General features: G+C 34.6%; 2 protein-coding genes across 2 annotated transcripts; one reads left to right on the top strand and one right to left on the bottom strand.

The window, feature by feature from the left end:
• Nucleotides 1-187: 187 nt before the first annotated feature.
• On the bottom strand, nucleotides 188-4270 carry LOC137714171 (uncharacterized protein At5g41620). The gene is made up of 3 exons (XM_068453449.1): nucleotides 3381-4270; nucleotides 2655-2777; nucleotides 188-1778 (listed from the first exon to the last, which is right to left on the bottom strand). The coding sequence occupies exons 1-3, from the start codon at nucleotides 3873-3875 to the stop codon at nucleotides 435-437; spliced, it is 1962 nt and encodes a 653-aa protein (XP_068309550.1). The 5' UTR covers nucleotides 3876-4270; the 3' UTR covers nucleotides 188-434.
• Nucleotides 4271-13119: 8849 nt separating this feature from the next.
• LOC137714382 (uncharacterized) lies at nucleotides 13120-13863 on the top strand. Its single transcript, XM_068453614.1, has one exon. It carries the CDS (start codon nucleotides 13120-13122, stop codon nucleotides 13861-13863), a length of 744 nt encoding a protein of 247 aa, XP_068309715.1.
• Nucleotides 13864-17045: the final 3182 nt, after the last annotated feature.

The raw sequence follows: 17045 nt of genomic DNA, 5'->3' as shown, positions 1-17045 counted from the left end.
TTGTTCTACAATCATAAAAATGCAAGCTATCGTGTTGTCCAAGTGCGGCTAATGCAAAAATGGTGAGCGCCTTGCCTTGGACGTCAAGAATTTCGCCAACCAAGTCACTGTCGACTTGGCGAGGTTCGTAACGTTCGCTATCCCCAAGGATCAAGAAGAAACCATGCAGCAAATGATGTACATTTCTCAGAACTCAAAACAAATTATATTTGGTTCCATACAAAGCAATGTGTAAAAGTGTATATACATTTGTTCTATCTGTAATATCGAACATGATCGATGCAAACAATTTTAGTGGCAAGATTTGAAAACACAAGCAAAGCAATGCGTTGCGGGGAGGAAGTAAAATGAAAACGTCGATATTCTCTTGATCCCGGCATTGGTCTTTTCTTCCTGCTAGTTGAAGCTTCGAACCATCCTTGTGGCCCATCCGTCTAACTTCCGCATACTTCGTTTCCTGGATCCTTCGTCGGAAAGGATTGGAACTGACAAGTTGCACTGGCTAGGCTATGGATCGGAACCACTTTTGAATTCGATAACCTATGGTCTGCGAGACCCTTAACAGAACCATTTTTCTTTGTTTCGGTTTCATGTTCTGGGGTTTGAGTTAGAGGAACAAGCTCTGATATTTCTATAAGCCGCCCGTCTGACTGCCATTGAGATTTTACGCCAAACTCCCAATCGATACCGCTGGAATTTTTGTTTAAGCATATGCTTTCCCATTGTATTTTTTCAGAGAGCGATCTTCTCCCTTTGAATTGTTTATCAACCGAAGTCCGCTTTGAATCATCTTCAGTATCATCTCCACAACTGTAACTCCATTTGTAGCTCTTGTTGTTATTGTCCATGCTTAGCTCGATGGAATGAAGATCGCTATCAACTGAAGTCCGTTTTGAATCGTCTTCACATTCCACTCTGTACGCAGAAACTTCCATTTCATTCCCTTCTATCTTCGAGTTCTGAAATGATCCAAAATTTATCTTCTTTAAATAAGCCTCGAGTTCCTTGATTTTACTGAAATCTGGAGAACTGTGACTACCTTCGCGCGTTTTGGATCTCAAATGAGCCTCTAGTTCATTCTTTAGCTGTTCCACAACGGCATTTTTCTCCTCAAAATGATATTTGGCTTCAGAAAGCTTCATCTGGACTCTCTCCTCGCGCAACACATCGGCTAGCTGTAGCATTTGCCTCTCCTTCTCCACTTCTTCACGGACTTTCTCTGATTCTTTCTTTAGCTCTTCGACTTGTGCTCTGTCCTCCCCAAGACCTGTGGCTAACTCATCACAAACTTGTTCAAAAATCTCTTTTGCCCTCTTCTCCCTCTCGAGCTCTTTCGTGGCCTTCGACAGAGCTGCCTCTTTATCTGCAAGTTCTTTCCCTAGCTTCTTGTTCAACCTTTCTGTTTGTCTTCTTAGCTTCTTCTCCACCTCAAGTTCTTCTGCCATGCACGCTATTGCAGCACGTATCCTCTCTCGCTCCTTACTTTTCCAGGCCGTCTTTTCTTCTGCGAACTTCTTCATGAGATACTCAATTTCGTCGCAGTTAGACCTCTGTTCTCGGATCATTTGATGAACCTGGACACGTGCTCGATCAAGCTCAACTCGTAAGGCTGAGAGTAGGGTTGTAGTCAAAGAATGCTGCTCTTTAAGACCCGAAACGCGAGCAAGAACTTTCACAAGCTCTTTAGATGTAGAAAGGCCACTACTGACATCCTTCAAACCGGTCTTAAATCCGTGTATGCATTTTCGATCAGGTTTCCCACAGGATTGATATTTGACCTGCACATTGTGAAATTCAATCAACATGTCTACTCATTCATCATCCTAGAAATTCACTCTTGAAAACCTTGCAGCCTAATGCAATCAACATGTCCACTCAAAGATTGAAGTAACAAATTCTTTTTGATACAAGCGATATCAGGGAATAAGGAAGCGAACTCGAATTCTCGGGCGCAGGAGTGCGTACTTTAAGCAATGGGATTTTTTATGGTGTTCCGGAGTATGAGACTTCAAAGCATGGTAGAATTTTTGTTAAGTATAACAAACATTCTTTTTGAAGTAATGCTAGGAAAACTAAAATTTTAAACCAAATTGTGTAAACCAAACGATGTGGTTGTTTTATTAAATAAGTGTCGATTAACGCACTTATTTTCTATTGATGACACATCATTTATTAAGCAACAAACATTCTAGTTGACCATTAAAGCAAATGCATTAGATTAATTATTTAAATTGAAGAGCTAATTTTTAAGGGCAATTAACATGATTGGTCATTTTTTGACATTTGGTATGACGAACGATGTTCGACACAGCTAATTAGTCATTTCCACACCCAAATGTCGAAAAATGATGATTCTAGCCAATTGTGCAATTTTTAAACACGAAAGTGATGAACTGGATCAACTTTTTCAAATACAAAAATTTAAATCCTATTCATTGAAAATGACAAGGCAGAAAACTAGATTTGTATTTATGCTCCATTCTATGGGGACAAACTTTATTTGAATCACTGTATCTTCTTGTCATTTTTTTAAAAAAAAATTCACCCCTTCCACACAAACTGTAAAAATAAATTCCGGAAAACATGTACCTCTCTTCTGTTTTATCAATGAAATATATATACACATTGAGATTGAAATGCTGTTGAACTTTTACCTCAGTTAAACTGGCACTTGTAGGTCTCTCGAAGCCTCCCATTTGGTAATCATTCAAACAATGTTTCTGAGAAACGACCGACAATCCTCTCTGGCGTCCACCATCCCCACTTTCATTTTTTCTCTGCACAATTCCCAACAACAAGCAATATTACTTTCAAACTCGAATTAATAAACAAGAAACTTACACTTCCATTCTATATAATAACAGTATATATCACAAAATACAAATCTCTTCGACTTGGTGATTAAGGTTTTATTTTCAACTTTCTATCTCCTTAGCATAAATTAATATAGAGTATAGCTTGTATAAAAAAGAAGGGAATTGTTGGCACTCTAAAAAATTTATTTTGCGTTTTAAATTTTTTATAATCAGAAAGAAAAATAGACTAAAAAGTAGTGTACAATGAGACTTTTTGAATGATAATACCAGTTTCTAAAAAAAATAAATAGATTTATCTAATTTATGACATTCATATTGAATAAGCCAAGAAAAAAAATGTTTGCCAAATTCATTTGCCATTGAATAATGCTAACAAAAAAAATGAACAATTTGGATTTGTGTTACTATCTAATATGTAAACACAAGAAGCTCGATAAACAAAGTGAATTTTCCAACTCATTTTCTTTTCTGCAATTTTTTTGGTTCTCTTTTTTTGCATTTTCATTGAATATATAAAGACAATATGAAAAGAAAAAGTAAATAAATAAATAAAATAATCCTTACCTCATAAATAGGAGTAGAGGATGGATCTGATGACTTTGGCGGCAAGGAACCGGCTAAGGAAGGAACTTGAGCAACTTTGGAATCCTTCTTTCTCAAGGGAACTTGTTCTTGTTCATTCATTTCCCACAAAGTCGCCGCCAGCTTTCTCGCCGAAACCGACACCAGTTCCTTCCCTTTACCGCCGCCGCGGCCATCGTGTTCCGAAGCCGGTCTCCGCTGCTGCAGCTTTGCCATCTTCTCATCATCCTCATCCCCATTTGCCACCATCGTCGCCGTACAAGGTGATCCCTCCACAGCCGCCGCGGCGCTCAGAGTCTTCCAAGTGGGGACTGGCGTGCTGGAACCGCCTCGCTTTCCGACCAGGATTGCCCTCTTCAGTCTGTACCTACGGACCAAGGAAGACGAAGAGGAAGACGAGCCGCCGCCGCGCTTCCTGATCTTGCATTGCCTGTCCACGACCAAGCTGTGGCAGTGCTGGTGGTTTTTCCAAGACATAGAAAAACGAACAGAGTGCAGAGAAAATGGGGAGTGGGTGAATCCTTTGGAGCAAATGATGGAGACCCAATTGGGAGATCTTGAAGATTTGGGGAGTGAATGGAGAGATTGGATTGGAGGAGCAAGAAAAATAATGAAAAATTTAAGGGGTTGAAAAAGTTGATGGAAGTACAAGGATGACAATGATGGTGTCAAGATTTTCTTTTTAGGTAAATATTTTCAAACTGTCAGCCTTGAATTTAGCAAAGAAGAAAAAGTGTCAAAGATTCTGGGCTTTTATGGATTTTTGGGCAGTCTTAAAGAAGATGAAAGAAGCTCAAAAAGTTGTCAAACTAATAAAAAATGGGACGGTGGCGGTGGGATTTTGGGAAGAATCAATGGAAGCTTTAATTTGTTTTATAAATGTTGTGAGAGGGAAAAACTGAGTAAAAAGAACAATGGAAATGAAGGATACAAGTAAAGAAGACTAGGACAGGAGTATAGGACATGCGAGTGGGTATTTCTTTTATTACTGACAAGGAGTGAAATTATTTTACTTATATTAAATTGATTATGATTATTTAGTATTACGGTTTAGTGATATTTTTTTTTACTTTAAAGTGATAAATCTTAAGTTCGATTCTCGCTAAATTTGAACCATATTATCGATAGCATATTATGAGGCCAAACCCACATTCTCCCCTTAGTGTAGAAAATATTGCTTGTTAAAAAAAAAAAAAAATTTATATTGATGATGTACATTTATTCGTGTTTTCTCTTAAAAAGTTGGTATTTCTTTTATCACGGCAATTCATTTTTTCGGGGGTTAGGAAGACTCACAAATGTATTGCAATCTTTCTCTGGCTACAATTATATGATTCACCAGCATCAGGAATAGAATCTAAGACGTATCGTGTGAAATACGAGTCTGAAATTCATTCCCAACTATAGAGTTACCCCATTGTGATTGTATATTTATTCATGTAAATATAACATGTCACGTGTTTCAGTTACTCAAAAAAAAGTAATGTTAGGAAGACTAAATCTATAGAGTAAATTTTGAAAATTAAATAACATGAAAGTTGGTGATTGGATTATTATTTAATCGTTGATAAATAGGTTTATTTTCTATTGGTGACATTTAATTTAGTTTGCTAATTTAATTTATAGATTTCTTCATTCTAACAGTACTCTTCAAAAATTTAGTCTGATGGGATTTTTATGCTTTTGGATTAAAAAAAAGAAGAGGATGATGTGGTGGGCATGTGACCGAATTGCCTTCAATCAGGGTTGTGCATGTGTAAGATAAGCGGCCCACAATGTTGACTAGGTTCTCAGTATTTTTACTTAATTTGTCTACCTCTCTCTCTCTCTCTCTCTCTCTCTCTCTCTCTCTCTCTGCGTCCCTGCTGGAATGTTCTCTTGCACATTCTCTGCTCAATCCTCCTTCCTCCGCTCCTTTTTCTTTCTTTTTCTAATCAACGCAATCAACTCTTAATTACTTGTGTTTAAATTATGATTCAATTGACTAAGGAATGAAATCAAAACAAGAATCTACTCATTTAATTATCCGTTTAAAACTTGAAATTTGGGTCATCTTTCACCATTAAAAAAGAAAGAAAAAGAAAAATGATAGGAACTTGCATTAAAGAGAGTTTTTGCTTCGATTGTATGTTGCTTCGAGGTTTTTGGTTTAAACATATGCTAACTAACGAATTTGGACTTAGCTAAGATGTTCTACTTTGCATTCGAATTCAAAATATCATCACAATAAGAGTTAGTCAATTAGTACTTTGATTAATAACTAACACTATGTTTGAATGAGAAAAATAAACTTGGAATTTAGATAAAAGTCAGAATTTATAAATACAGGCATCAATTCCCTTATTTGGATTCATAAACATAGAAATTTAAAATTTCTGCATGGAAAAAGAACTTGGAATTTAGGACATCCAATTCCCAATTTTAAATTCCATGTAAATAGGTGTCATTTTCCAATTTCTATGATTGAAAGTTTAAAAATAACAAATTATATATTCAATTCCATTGTTCTTTTAGGTTAACCAAACAAGAAAATTCACAAATTATAGAAAATAAAATCCTGTCATTTCAATTTCCGTCATTTTAAAATTCCTTAGTAATCTTAAATATCTTTATCCAAACATAGTGTAAATGGATTACAATACTTGATTAAGCATGAGACGCAATATATGTACTTCTCCATTGTGTAATTTATCTTTATATTTTTATGAGGGATGAGCGTTTGGTGATTAACCAAATACATTTTGAGGTAATCTCGTGTATTAAGAGAATGTTATCTTATATTATAGGGAGACTTTAGATGCAGTCCTTAGTTATGAATATTTTTTAATTAAAACCTTGTTGATTTTTAGTTTTTGATCAAGATCCCTAAAATTAATGTGATAATTTATTTCTATGTACGTTACTATATTTTTTAAATTAAAAATTAGAAATTTTAGTTGTTTATATAAATGAGATTTTAAATTAAAAAAACCATAATTTGTGGGATTAAAAATAGGAGAAATTAGGTTCTCATCCTTCCTTTTGCTACTCCATTGATTAAAATCCTATTCATTTTCAATTTTTTTTATCAAAATCCTTGGGTATTAATAACATCATTAATTATTTCAATAATAAAATATTTTTTTTTTCTAAATATATTCATTTAATGTTAAAAATGTTACAATTAGTATATTTATATTTATGACTAAATTTTTTATCATATATTTTTAGTTTTAGTTTGTACCCATTTTTAATTTGTAACTCTTTTTTAATTTGTACCCATATATTAATTTCTTTTTGTGCCCATATTTTTTAAAGTTTATTTGTATTTGTACCCATATATATTTTTTATTTGTACTTTTTATTTTGCTAAATGTACCCATGCTAATTATATGTACCCATTCTTAAATATACCAATTTGTTATATGTAAAATGTACAATTTTTTTATAATCCATTTTTAAACTTATATGGGTACATTCTTTTTTCTTTGATTTTAAAATGTATCCATGTCAAGTTTAATGGAAAAAATTTAATAATGTTATTAATCTTGGTTTTTTTTTTTATTTTTTTATTTTTTTATTTTATATAATTTTGAAGAATGTACTCATGTTTTAATATCAGAAAATTTAAATATAAATTTTTTTACTTACAAGTAAAATTACTGAACTCCGAAGTACATCAAATTTCAAGTAGGGTGGTAAGAATTGTCAACATCTTATCACAAAATATCAGTCAGTCAATAAAACCCTTAGAACCCTATTAATAAGAAAAAGTTAGGATAGAGGCCATGCCAAGAAGAGTGGGGGTCCCTACTAACGGCTCAATATGTTGGGGACTGGTTGGAGTTTCCTTGCTGTATTTGGAACTTACACTCAAACATTTCTTAATAAAAGACCACATATTTATAATTGTACATACCGGCCCCCACACCTGCACCCCTGAAGCCACACCCCATGATGTTCGTGTCCTTCGCGGCTATTCCAATTAAAATCCTTGTGGTTTGGAGACTGTCACATTCACTAAAAACTTGAGGACAAGGATTGTTTGCCTTTTTATTTTTGATGTCTTTTCATGCCTTCTTGTTTTATATGATCACGGTTTAGCAACGTTAATATTTTATATTATTTTTTTATAGAGATAATAAAATAAAAATGAATAGTAATATAAAATGTTGACGTGTCTTAACCATGACCACACAAACATAAGGATACGGGAGGGCACCGAAAGTGGGAGGGCAGACAATCCTTGTCCAAAACTTGATAATGTTAATGTTGGTTGTCCATGCACCTCAATTTTTTTTTTTTTTAATATATTTTTTTAGAAGATTTGATTACGAAATAGAGGTTCAAGGCTAAAACGGTAGAAAAAAAACTTTAAAAGACTTTAAAAAAAGACTTGAACTATTTGGACCTAACGAAAGATATGGCACAAGACGCAGTGATCTTTTAGGATTCATATTGCCGACTCCACTTAATAGTAAGGCTTTGTTGTTGAAAAAATTCAAGTCACATTTGGCCACAAGTTATGTTTATAAGTATTCGGGCAGTGGGAGCATGAATCTACAACCAAATAAACCATGTTCCTCAAGTGCCTAGCACAACCAATGAAATAAAAACAAAAACGAGATAGCTAGCTAGGGACGGGTTGGTTCACATGCGTACGTACAAATCATGTGGTGTGGGAATCATGTGATAAAAGAAAGGATTAGGATAATAGTACCAAAAATAACACATCTCCGTTTGTTTTCAATTTTTTTAAAAGAGCTTAAATAATTTGAATTATACTAGAGTCAATAGCTCTGTTGACTCTAGAAATTAGAAAACCAACTAAGCACATAAATACTTTCTTATGTGGTATTGCTAATGCGGGCATGTCAACTCCTTACCGAGCTTGGTCGGGCGAATGTAATGAATGTGGTGGTGCAGTGATGAAACGTGTTTCCTTACTTCTGCACCGAGCAACTACAACCGATGAAGACACACACTCAGCCTAGGGTTCTACGAACATGGAGACAAGGTTATGCCTTTGCCTATGACGTTCAATAATAGTTCGACTTTCCATGTGTCGAACACTAAGTAATCTAAGTAACACCTCACTTTGACGAGAAAACTAATGAAGTGACCTCGTTTGGCGAGAGAGTCAAGGACTCTTGCCCAACTAAGAGTTCTTGATTCTATGACTCCAGTGATATTCAACCGAACTGAGTATGGCACTAGTTTGTCAACCTATTGATGTTCAACATAACTGAATGTGTGCTGACAGAGGGGTTAGTGAAGCAATTATTGTTTTTCTCAGGATATGAGAAGGTTTCACATAGAGCGAAGGTTTCACGAAGAGCATTTGTTTGTGTGTTGTGTTGAAAGTCCCGTCTACGTGACCATGTCTGCCGAAGTAGAATCTCATTTGGACTGTGACTCTTCAACACGTACCTGGATATCCTTGACATTATCCCATTAGACCCCTTTCGTACCGAAACTCTATCTTTATCAAGTTGCGGCCTCTTTGACTTGAATTAGGACTTTGAACCTAGTCATCTTACGTATTAATTTACTTCTCATATGATCGATCACAGGTTTTAATTCTTGGAATGACTCGAATCTTATCAAAACTCATCCTTTTTTTTAGCAATTATAATTCATCCAAGACTCGACCGAGCAATACCTAAATCCAACCGTTTAGCAATACCAATTTCACTAGGACTCGGTTTGTTGGCATTCCATTTCTGGCTTAGAAATGTTACATGGACTAAATATTCATTATTGGATCGAGGCTCACATCCCTCATTTCTTGGTTTATTTCTTCTCGGCCCAAATCCCAGATTCCAAGCCCCAACACGCTCATACAAGGGTACACGATTTCTAGAAATCAATATATACCTTGTGCCGTGGGAATTAATGATACGATAAAATAAAGTTTTAGGATAAGGAAAAAGGGCAAATAACACTTTTCTGTTTTGATTTCAGTCTTTTTTCTGAAAGAAAGTAAATAATAATTTGAATTATATTACAGTCAATCACTCACAAGCATACACGATTTCTTCTGATCATAGTCTTGTTCGATAGTTTTCTGAAAAACTAAAAATGAAATAAAACGAAGAAGCTAGTTGGTAATTTACCTAATAAGTTGAGTTATATATATGAACAATGATTGTACTATTATTATTTTTTGAACAACTTATCAATTGTTTAAAAAATAAAACTGTGATATTCGCATTCTCCATTTGTATTCTTGTACAGCTGCATGCACTCTTGATTAGGAAGAATACAACAACATAAGGGAACATTTCATGTGCTTCAAATAATGAAGAAATTGCACATAGAACTAGGATAATACTTGGAAATCGGAAGGGCTCCTTCTGGCTTCTGAGCACGAGATGAGGAGAACCAATGTCTCTTTGAACTAATGGATTACATTTTTGTAAGGTTTTTTTTAGTCAAAATGATCCTTGAGATTTAAAATCAATAGAAGTGGTCCATGAGATTGTCTACCATTCATTATTTTGGTCATTCCGTTAAAAAACTCCGTTAAGTTGCGGGTATAACATATAACTTTGGTCATTGAGATTTGCGTAACACATAATTTTGGGCCATGAGATTTGCATAACACAAAACTTTGGTCCCTGAGATTGTTCACCATCCATCATTTTAGTCCTTCCATTAAAAAGCTCAGGGATCACTTAACAGAGTTTTTTAACGGAATGACCAAAATAATGGATGATAGACAATCTCAAGAACCACTTCTATTGATTTTAAATCTCAGGGACCAAATTTATGTGTTATGTTAATCTTAGGGATCATTTTGGCTAAAAAGCCTTTTTGTAATATATTATTGTTTTTCCTCAAGAATTTGTTAGTATGTCAAGGTTCTTTTGGTTCTGGTTAAAACTGAATTTTCTTCAAACTATTTAGAGCATCAGCCAATCGTTGTCCATGTGCGACTGATAGTAATATTATCCAATTAATTCAAAGAACCTTGTTGGACTGTGCAAGTGGTAAAGTTGGGACAATATCATTGTAATTAGTAGTGAACGCTAGTCCGACTTTGTAATCTTGGCACGATATTAAAGTGGAATTTTTTTTTCTTTTGTCGAAAATGATATTAAAGTGGATTAATTTCTCTTGACCTGACTAGACTTGACCACTATCAGTGGCGAAGCCACGTGAGAGCGAGGACTGGTGGCCGCCAGTCCTAACCGGAAAAACAAGACTGGAGCGTTGGTTTTGCCCTCCCCTCCCGAAAAACCCACTAGTTCTGTTGCTGCTGGTCTTTGTCTCCGGTGGTCTGTCTGGTTATGCTCTGCACGCAACAGAGACGACTTTTTTTTTTTTTTTTTAACAACCATGCCAAAACGACGTCATTTTGGTCCTGGTAAAAAAAATTAAAAAAAAAAAAGAAAAAAAAAATGAAACGGTGCCGTTTTGATAAGTTAGAAGAAGGAAAAAAAAAATTATATGGGGGGGACCACATGTCCCCCATTCATTCAATATCTCAGTTTCCTCTCTCCGTGTCATTTGTCCCTTTTCATCCTCCAATCAGAGCAACAAAGTGCAGCCGCTACTCCCCCCTTTGAAGCAGAAAACGAAACGGAACCAGTCAGCACTCAACATAGCAGCACCGCTTGGCATCAATCCAATCAGCACTCAGCAGCACCGCCAGGGCCCAGCTTCCAACCATCAAACCCACTATTTAGGTAAATTTTTTAATTCCTAAATTTATAATCCCTAACCCTAATTAAGTATTTAAAATGAATTTTGTTTAATTGGTATAGAATCATATAGTAAAGCACTCAATGCACTAATATGGTTATTGGTTATTGATTATTGATATGAAATTATGAAATTATTTTTTAGGGTAAAAATTAAAATTTGAATTCTCAATTATTGATTAATTAATTGAATTATTACATAATGCATTATGTATACAATTATTCATATGATTAGTTGAATTGAATTTTTATTTATCGAATAATTTGTATGCTTATTGGTATTGATTAATTGAATTGTTGGTTGGATTAATTATTATGCATACTATAGTATAGTCTACTCTAGGATTAAGAGTCTAAGATTTTTTTTTTCTTTCCATTTTACAGTTACGTAATAGAACGATACTATAAAAAACAATGCTTAAATCCTCCTTCAAACATTTCGGGTAGTCCTTCTCATTCAAATATTCCGAGTAGTCCTCCTCCTACTTCAAATATTCCAATAAGTCCTCATTCGAATATTCCTAGTAGGTCACAACAAAGTGAGGCCACTGAGTTGGATGAAATATTGGCTAATCTTCTTGCAGACCCTGGACGTAGACGTTGAATGCTTGATTATCCACCTAATTATCGTGAAGCAATTCGTAAACATTATCTTCAAAATGATCATTGTCAACCTAAAGACCACATCATGCCAAGAAAAGTTAGTGACAAAAGATGTTTCATTATCAGTTGGTTTGATAAGTTTAAGTGGTTGGAGTATAGTATATCAAAAAATGCTGCATTTTGCCGTTATTGCTATATTTTCAAATGTGATTTTGATCAAATGGGTAGCACTGGAAGTGATGTCTTCACTGAGAAAGGGTTTACAAATTGGAAGAAAGGACCCCAAAATCTTCGAGTCCATAAAGAAGGTGTTGGAAGTCTTCATTATAAAGCTGTATGAGCTAGAGATTTGATGGCACAAAAAGAAACATTTGTGAGTAAGCAAACCGATGAAGCTCGCACTAATTATCATACTTTATTGAATGCCTCACTTGAGTGTACAAGATGGTTGTTGGGACAAAGTTTGCCTTTTTGTGGCATGACGAATCGTTTAAATCAAGCAATAGAGGTAATTATTTGGAGCTTATACAATTTCTTTCCAAGCATAATAAGCAAGTTAGGAAAGTTGTGTTTGAGAATGCTCCCAAGAATCTTAAGTATACTTCTTCCGATATTCAAAATGATCTTGTCCATGCTTGTGCCATTGAAACTATAGATGCAATCACTAAAGATATGGAAGGTGCATTTTTTTTCTCTTTTGGTTAATGGATCAGGTGATTCTTCAACTAAACAGCAAATGACGGTGGTATTGCGTTATGTGAACAAAAAAGGAGAAGCAATTGAAAAGTTTTTGGGTGTGCAACATGTCACCTATACAACTAGTAGCTCGCATGAAGAGGCTATCGAGAGATTCTTTGCTACAACAAATTTGAGTATGTCCAACTAGTAATATGAAATGTGAGCTAAATGGCCTTAAAACAAAGATTTTGAACAAGTATCTTCAAGCATTTCATGTTCATTGTTTTGCACACCAACTTCAACTAGCTTTTGTAGCCGTTGCAAAGGGAATTGAGGGTGTCACCATTTTCTTCAACAATGCTAGTATCTTAATCAATACTATTGGATCATTGTGTAAGCGTCGTGATGCATTTAGAGAGAAACAACTAGAACAAATTAAGAAAGATATTGGTGATCTTGAAACGGGTAGAGGGTTAAATCAAGAAAGTAGTCTCATGCGTCCTTGTGATACACATTGGAACTCACATTATGGTACTATAGTGAGTATTATTGTCATGTTTGAAGCTGTGGTGGAGGTGCTTGAATAGATTAAAGATGATACCAACCAAGACAATTTTGGAGAAGCAAGTAAGTTATTCCATGACATACAAACTTTTGATTTTGTGTTTCACCTTTTTTCGATGAGACTCATATTGGGAATTACAAATGAGTTATCATAAGCATTACAAAAGAAAGATCAAGATATTCTGAATGCGATGGCGTTAGTGGAAGTATGCAAGCAAAGACTACACTTCTTGAGAGATGATGATTTTGGGGACTTGCTTGATGATGTACAAAAGTTTTGTGAAGAGCATGATATTGTTATTCCTAACATGGAGGATTTGCATTTTGTACCCGGAAAATCAAGGCGTAAAGCTCAAAGGCTCACAAACTTCCATTACTATTGTGTGGACCTTTATTTTCAAGTCCTTGATACACAATTAAATGAATGGAATGATCGCTTCGATAAGGTCAACACCGAATTGCTTCTTTGTATGGCATGCTTGAGTCTGCTGAATAATTTTGCATCTTTTGACAAAGTAAAAATTGTTTGTCTAGCCCAACTTTATCCTCAAGATTTTGATCGTATGAACATCATAAATCTTCAAATTCAACTTGACAATTACATTCACGATATGAAGATGCATAGTGAGTTTTCATCATTAAGAGGAATTGGTAATCTTGCAAAAGAGTTAGTGAAGACCGGAAGGTGTGCAAGTTATATGTTAGTGTATAAGCTTCTTACATTGGTTTTGGTGTTACCGGTTGCAACCGCTTCGGTGGAGAGAGCTTTTTCTGCTATGAAGATTGTGAAAACACCATTGCGTAGCAAAATGGGAGATCAATGGTTGAGTGATAGCATGCTTGTTTACATTGAGATAGATGTATTTGCTTTTATTGATAATGAGCCTATTATGCGACGTTTTCATGATATGAAACCTCGCCGGCAACAATTGTAATTTGTTTGTATTGATAAATTATGTAAGACATTACTATATAAAAGGATTTGGTTGTTGCTATTCTTTTGAACCTTGCAATCTTTTAACTTTGCCCCTCCCCCCGTCAATTCCTGGCTTCGCCACTAACCACTATAATTGTGAACAAGATCCTTACCCGACCATTGCTATTGTGAGCAAGACCTCAACTTGATCTTGGTCTAAATTAGAAATCTTGATATGCTTAACTACAGTTAAATGTTTGTTATGTTTTAATTGTCATTAACAAAACCATGGATATATATTTGTTAGGAAGTCAAAGTTTGTATGATTGTGACTTGTTCTCTTTCAATAAAAGGAATTTTAACGAAAAATTACTGGTACTGTTCACTTTTTATTTAAAAAAAAAAAACCTCATTTTTACACTAAAAAGTCAATCCTGGTACTATTTACTTTACCCTTTATTTTATCCTTATCGTTAAAACTCAAAGTTTTTAAGTTTTTTTCATTAGTTTTCCTTTCAATTAAAAGTGATTTACCTTTGCAATCTTAGCAGATCACCAGACGAATCCATTCACTGTATTCACAAAATTGCAGCAGAGATATGAAATAGCATAGCATCCTGTTTACAACCAGATGGCGACAAACTTATACATTTAATGGACAGAGAGAAACCCCAATCTAATTCCCATGAGTCAGCTGACTCTGTGTGAACAGTTTGAAAGTAGGGGGAAGGTAGGTGATAACTGTCAGAACGCAATGATATTGTTGGACCTTCGAACCACTAATTAATTGGGGCGGAGAGAGGTTAAGTTATTAAAGAATAAATTATAGGTTTAATTGTATTAATACTCTCTAAATTTTATCCCCAATTAGTTTTAAGGAAAATTAATGGAAATAACTTGAAAATTTTGAATCATAAAGACAAAAAGATGTTGTAAGTGAATAGTACTAGGAGTGATTTTTTAGAGTAAAAATGTCATTTTCGTTAAAAGTGAACAGTACCAGAAGTGTTTCGTTAAAACTCCCTTAATTTTAGTGAATAAGCTCTCGTATTAGTTTCTTTAGTTCTCGAACATTATGTTGTACCATTCCTCCTTTTTACTAACACCGTTTATTTTTTTATTAAACTTAGGAGTATATTACGAACTTCATCCCACATCACTAAAAATGATTTTAACAATGAAAAATGACAGAGACAAAAGAACCTAAAAAAATCAGATTTTTTTTGTGTGTAAGAAAATTGAATACATAGGAATTTTCTTTTTAGTTTATTATGTGATTTATTAGTTGTTTAAATCCAGTCACAGTTCAATTGATCTCCTATCAACTTTGAAATCGCATTGCCTAATCTTTACAAGTTGATAAAGTTCAACCATTTTCATTTTGTACTTTTATAGTTCAAATTTCATTTTGTTTTATGTTTTAGATATCAGTTTATAAATTTTTATTTGTTTTTTTTTTAGCTTATCTATTATTATTATTTTTTTAATTTTAAGTTGAAATCCTAATTTAACCTTGGATTTAAGGAAAGAGAGATGGCGTTAGTGAAATGTACCAATAATGCAGCATATAGTTAGCTCGAGGACTAAGGAATCTAATATGAGAGTTTAAGGACTACAATTAAACTAGGGGTACAGTTCAGAGTCTATGTTGGTGGGAATGATTTGCAAGTTGAAACCAAATGGAATAACCTGCACTTAAAAATCTATCTATGTGCTTGTCTGACTAGTCAGCAACACCAGTCAACTAAGATCAAATATATTAGTTAAACAATAGTGGAAGCAATCTATTTCAATACTTGAGTTACTGAAAAGTTCCTAGTTAATTAAGATCCAGTTTAGTAGATTCAAACACTAATTAACTTAGTTGTATGGACAGGTCATGATGATCACATCTCATATACAAATACTGAGATATAAAAGCTAAGAAAAGCAATAATCAACAAATGATGTTTTTGGCGTGAAAAACCCACATCTGGATTAAAAAACTGGGGACTCTCCACTAAGTCCAATCCATTAGTGTAAGCAAGATTCATACAAAGTATCCACACATGCTCAATTCCTAAATCCCTAATCTACGGAATAGCTTATACCTTTGTGCAACATTGCCTTACACAAGATGGACTTCTTCAGTATTCACAAAGTGGCTGCTTCTCCTGAGCTCATCACCAAGTGGCACCGAGAACCAACATGATTAATGCAAATGATATGAAATCTAGATTTAAATATCAGTCGGTTTCTTTAGTCAAACATTTGAAGGAAGAAACTGAAAATAATCCAAAACTTGATCTATATGAGAAATTTAACTCTAAATGCTAGATCAAGAACACAACACAAAACAAGTGAATCAATGCAACCTAGATACACAATGATCTTGGGGTTTTAATGCATAGAAATGGTTTTGTGGCTAGGCAACTAAATGAGGAAGCAATAAGCTCAAACTCTCTCTTTGACGAATGTAAAATGTTCTCACCAAAGAAGCAAGGAAGGCAGCTAGGGTTTTATCATAGGAGCTACCAGATTTTCTGTCCAACCAAGGACAAAAGACACTTGTCAATGCAGAGCACGATCTGAGCAAATCTAAGGCTTAGATTTCAACCTGGGAAAAAGCTGTCAAAAAGCCTATGTGGGCAGACTCAAAAAACGTGTCCAGACAGTTGGACAATAGTGACAAATGTCTGACTAGATAGCATGACTAGAAAAAATGAACTCAGGTTTATGCATGGAATAAATATGAATGATCAACCTTTTGTGATGATGAATTGTCTTCGACCAATGCCTTTGGACACAATATCCAACAAGATGAACTCATACTAGAGTTGTAAAACAAAAGACAATCTAAGAGCATGTGTGGTATCATTTACAACTTTTGACAAGGAAAGCCAAATAACTAAAACTAGACTTCACACAAGTCTCAAGGGACCAAACCCAAGTTAGTAAGGAATAGGCTAAAAAATGTTGGACGTAGAGAATCATAAATCCGTCTTTTCGCGTTATTGCAAAGGCATATAGGAGAGATTTGCAAATCACTACATGGAAGAAAACATATACAAATCCTTGTACATGTCCTTGTAATGCTCATGAAGGACATTTCTAATCACCTTTATCTAATATATTATAAAACATTCCTTACTAACTTGGTCTCAATCCCTTGAATTTTTTAAATCACTCACCCAAACATAACCTGGAGGGCATTTTTCACAT

Source organism: Pyrus communis, chromosome 14 (genome assembly GCF_963583255.1).
Source record: "Pyrus communis chromosome 14, drPyrComm1.1, whole genome shotgun sequence".
In the NCBI taxonomy this organism is placed as follows: Eukaryota; Viridiplantae; Streptophyta; class Magnoliopsida; order Rosales; family Rosaceae; genus Pyrus; species Pyrus communis.
Note: the sequence above shows the minus strand (reverse complement) of the source record. Positions and strands in the feature narration are given on the sequence as shown.

Coding starts and splice junctions, on each gene's coding strand:
- LOC137714382 (XM_068453614.1), top strand. CDS start 13,120: ATGGCGTTAGTGGAAGTATGCAAGCAAAGACTACACTTCTTGAGAGAT.
- LOC137714171 (XM_068453449.1), bottom strand. CDS start 3,875: ATGTCTTGGAAAAACCACCAGCACTGCCACAGCTTGGTCGTGGACAGG. Junction 2,778..3,380: donor CCTCTACTCCTATTTATGAG/GTAAGGATTATT, acceptor GGAATTGTGCAG/AGAAAAAATGAAAGTGGGGA. Junction 1,779..2,654: donor CAAGTGCCAGTTTAACTGAG/GTAAAAGTTCAA, acceptor CACAATGTGCAG/GTCAAATATCAATCCTGTGG.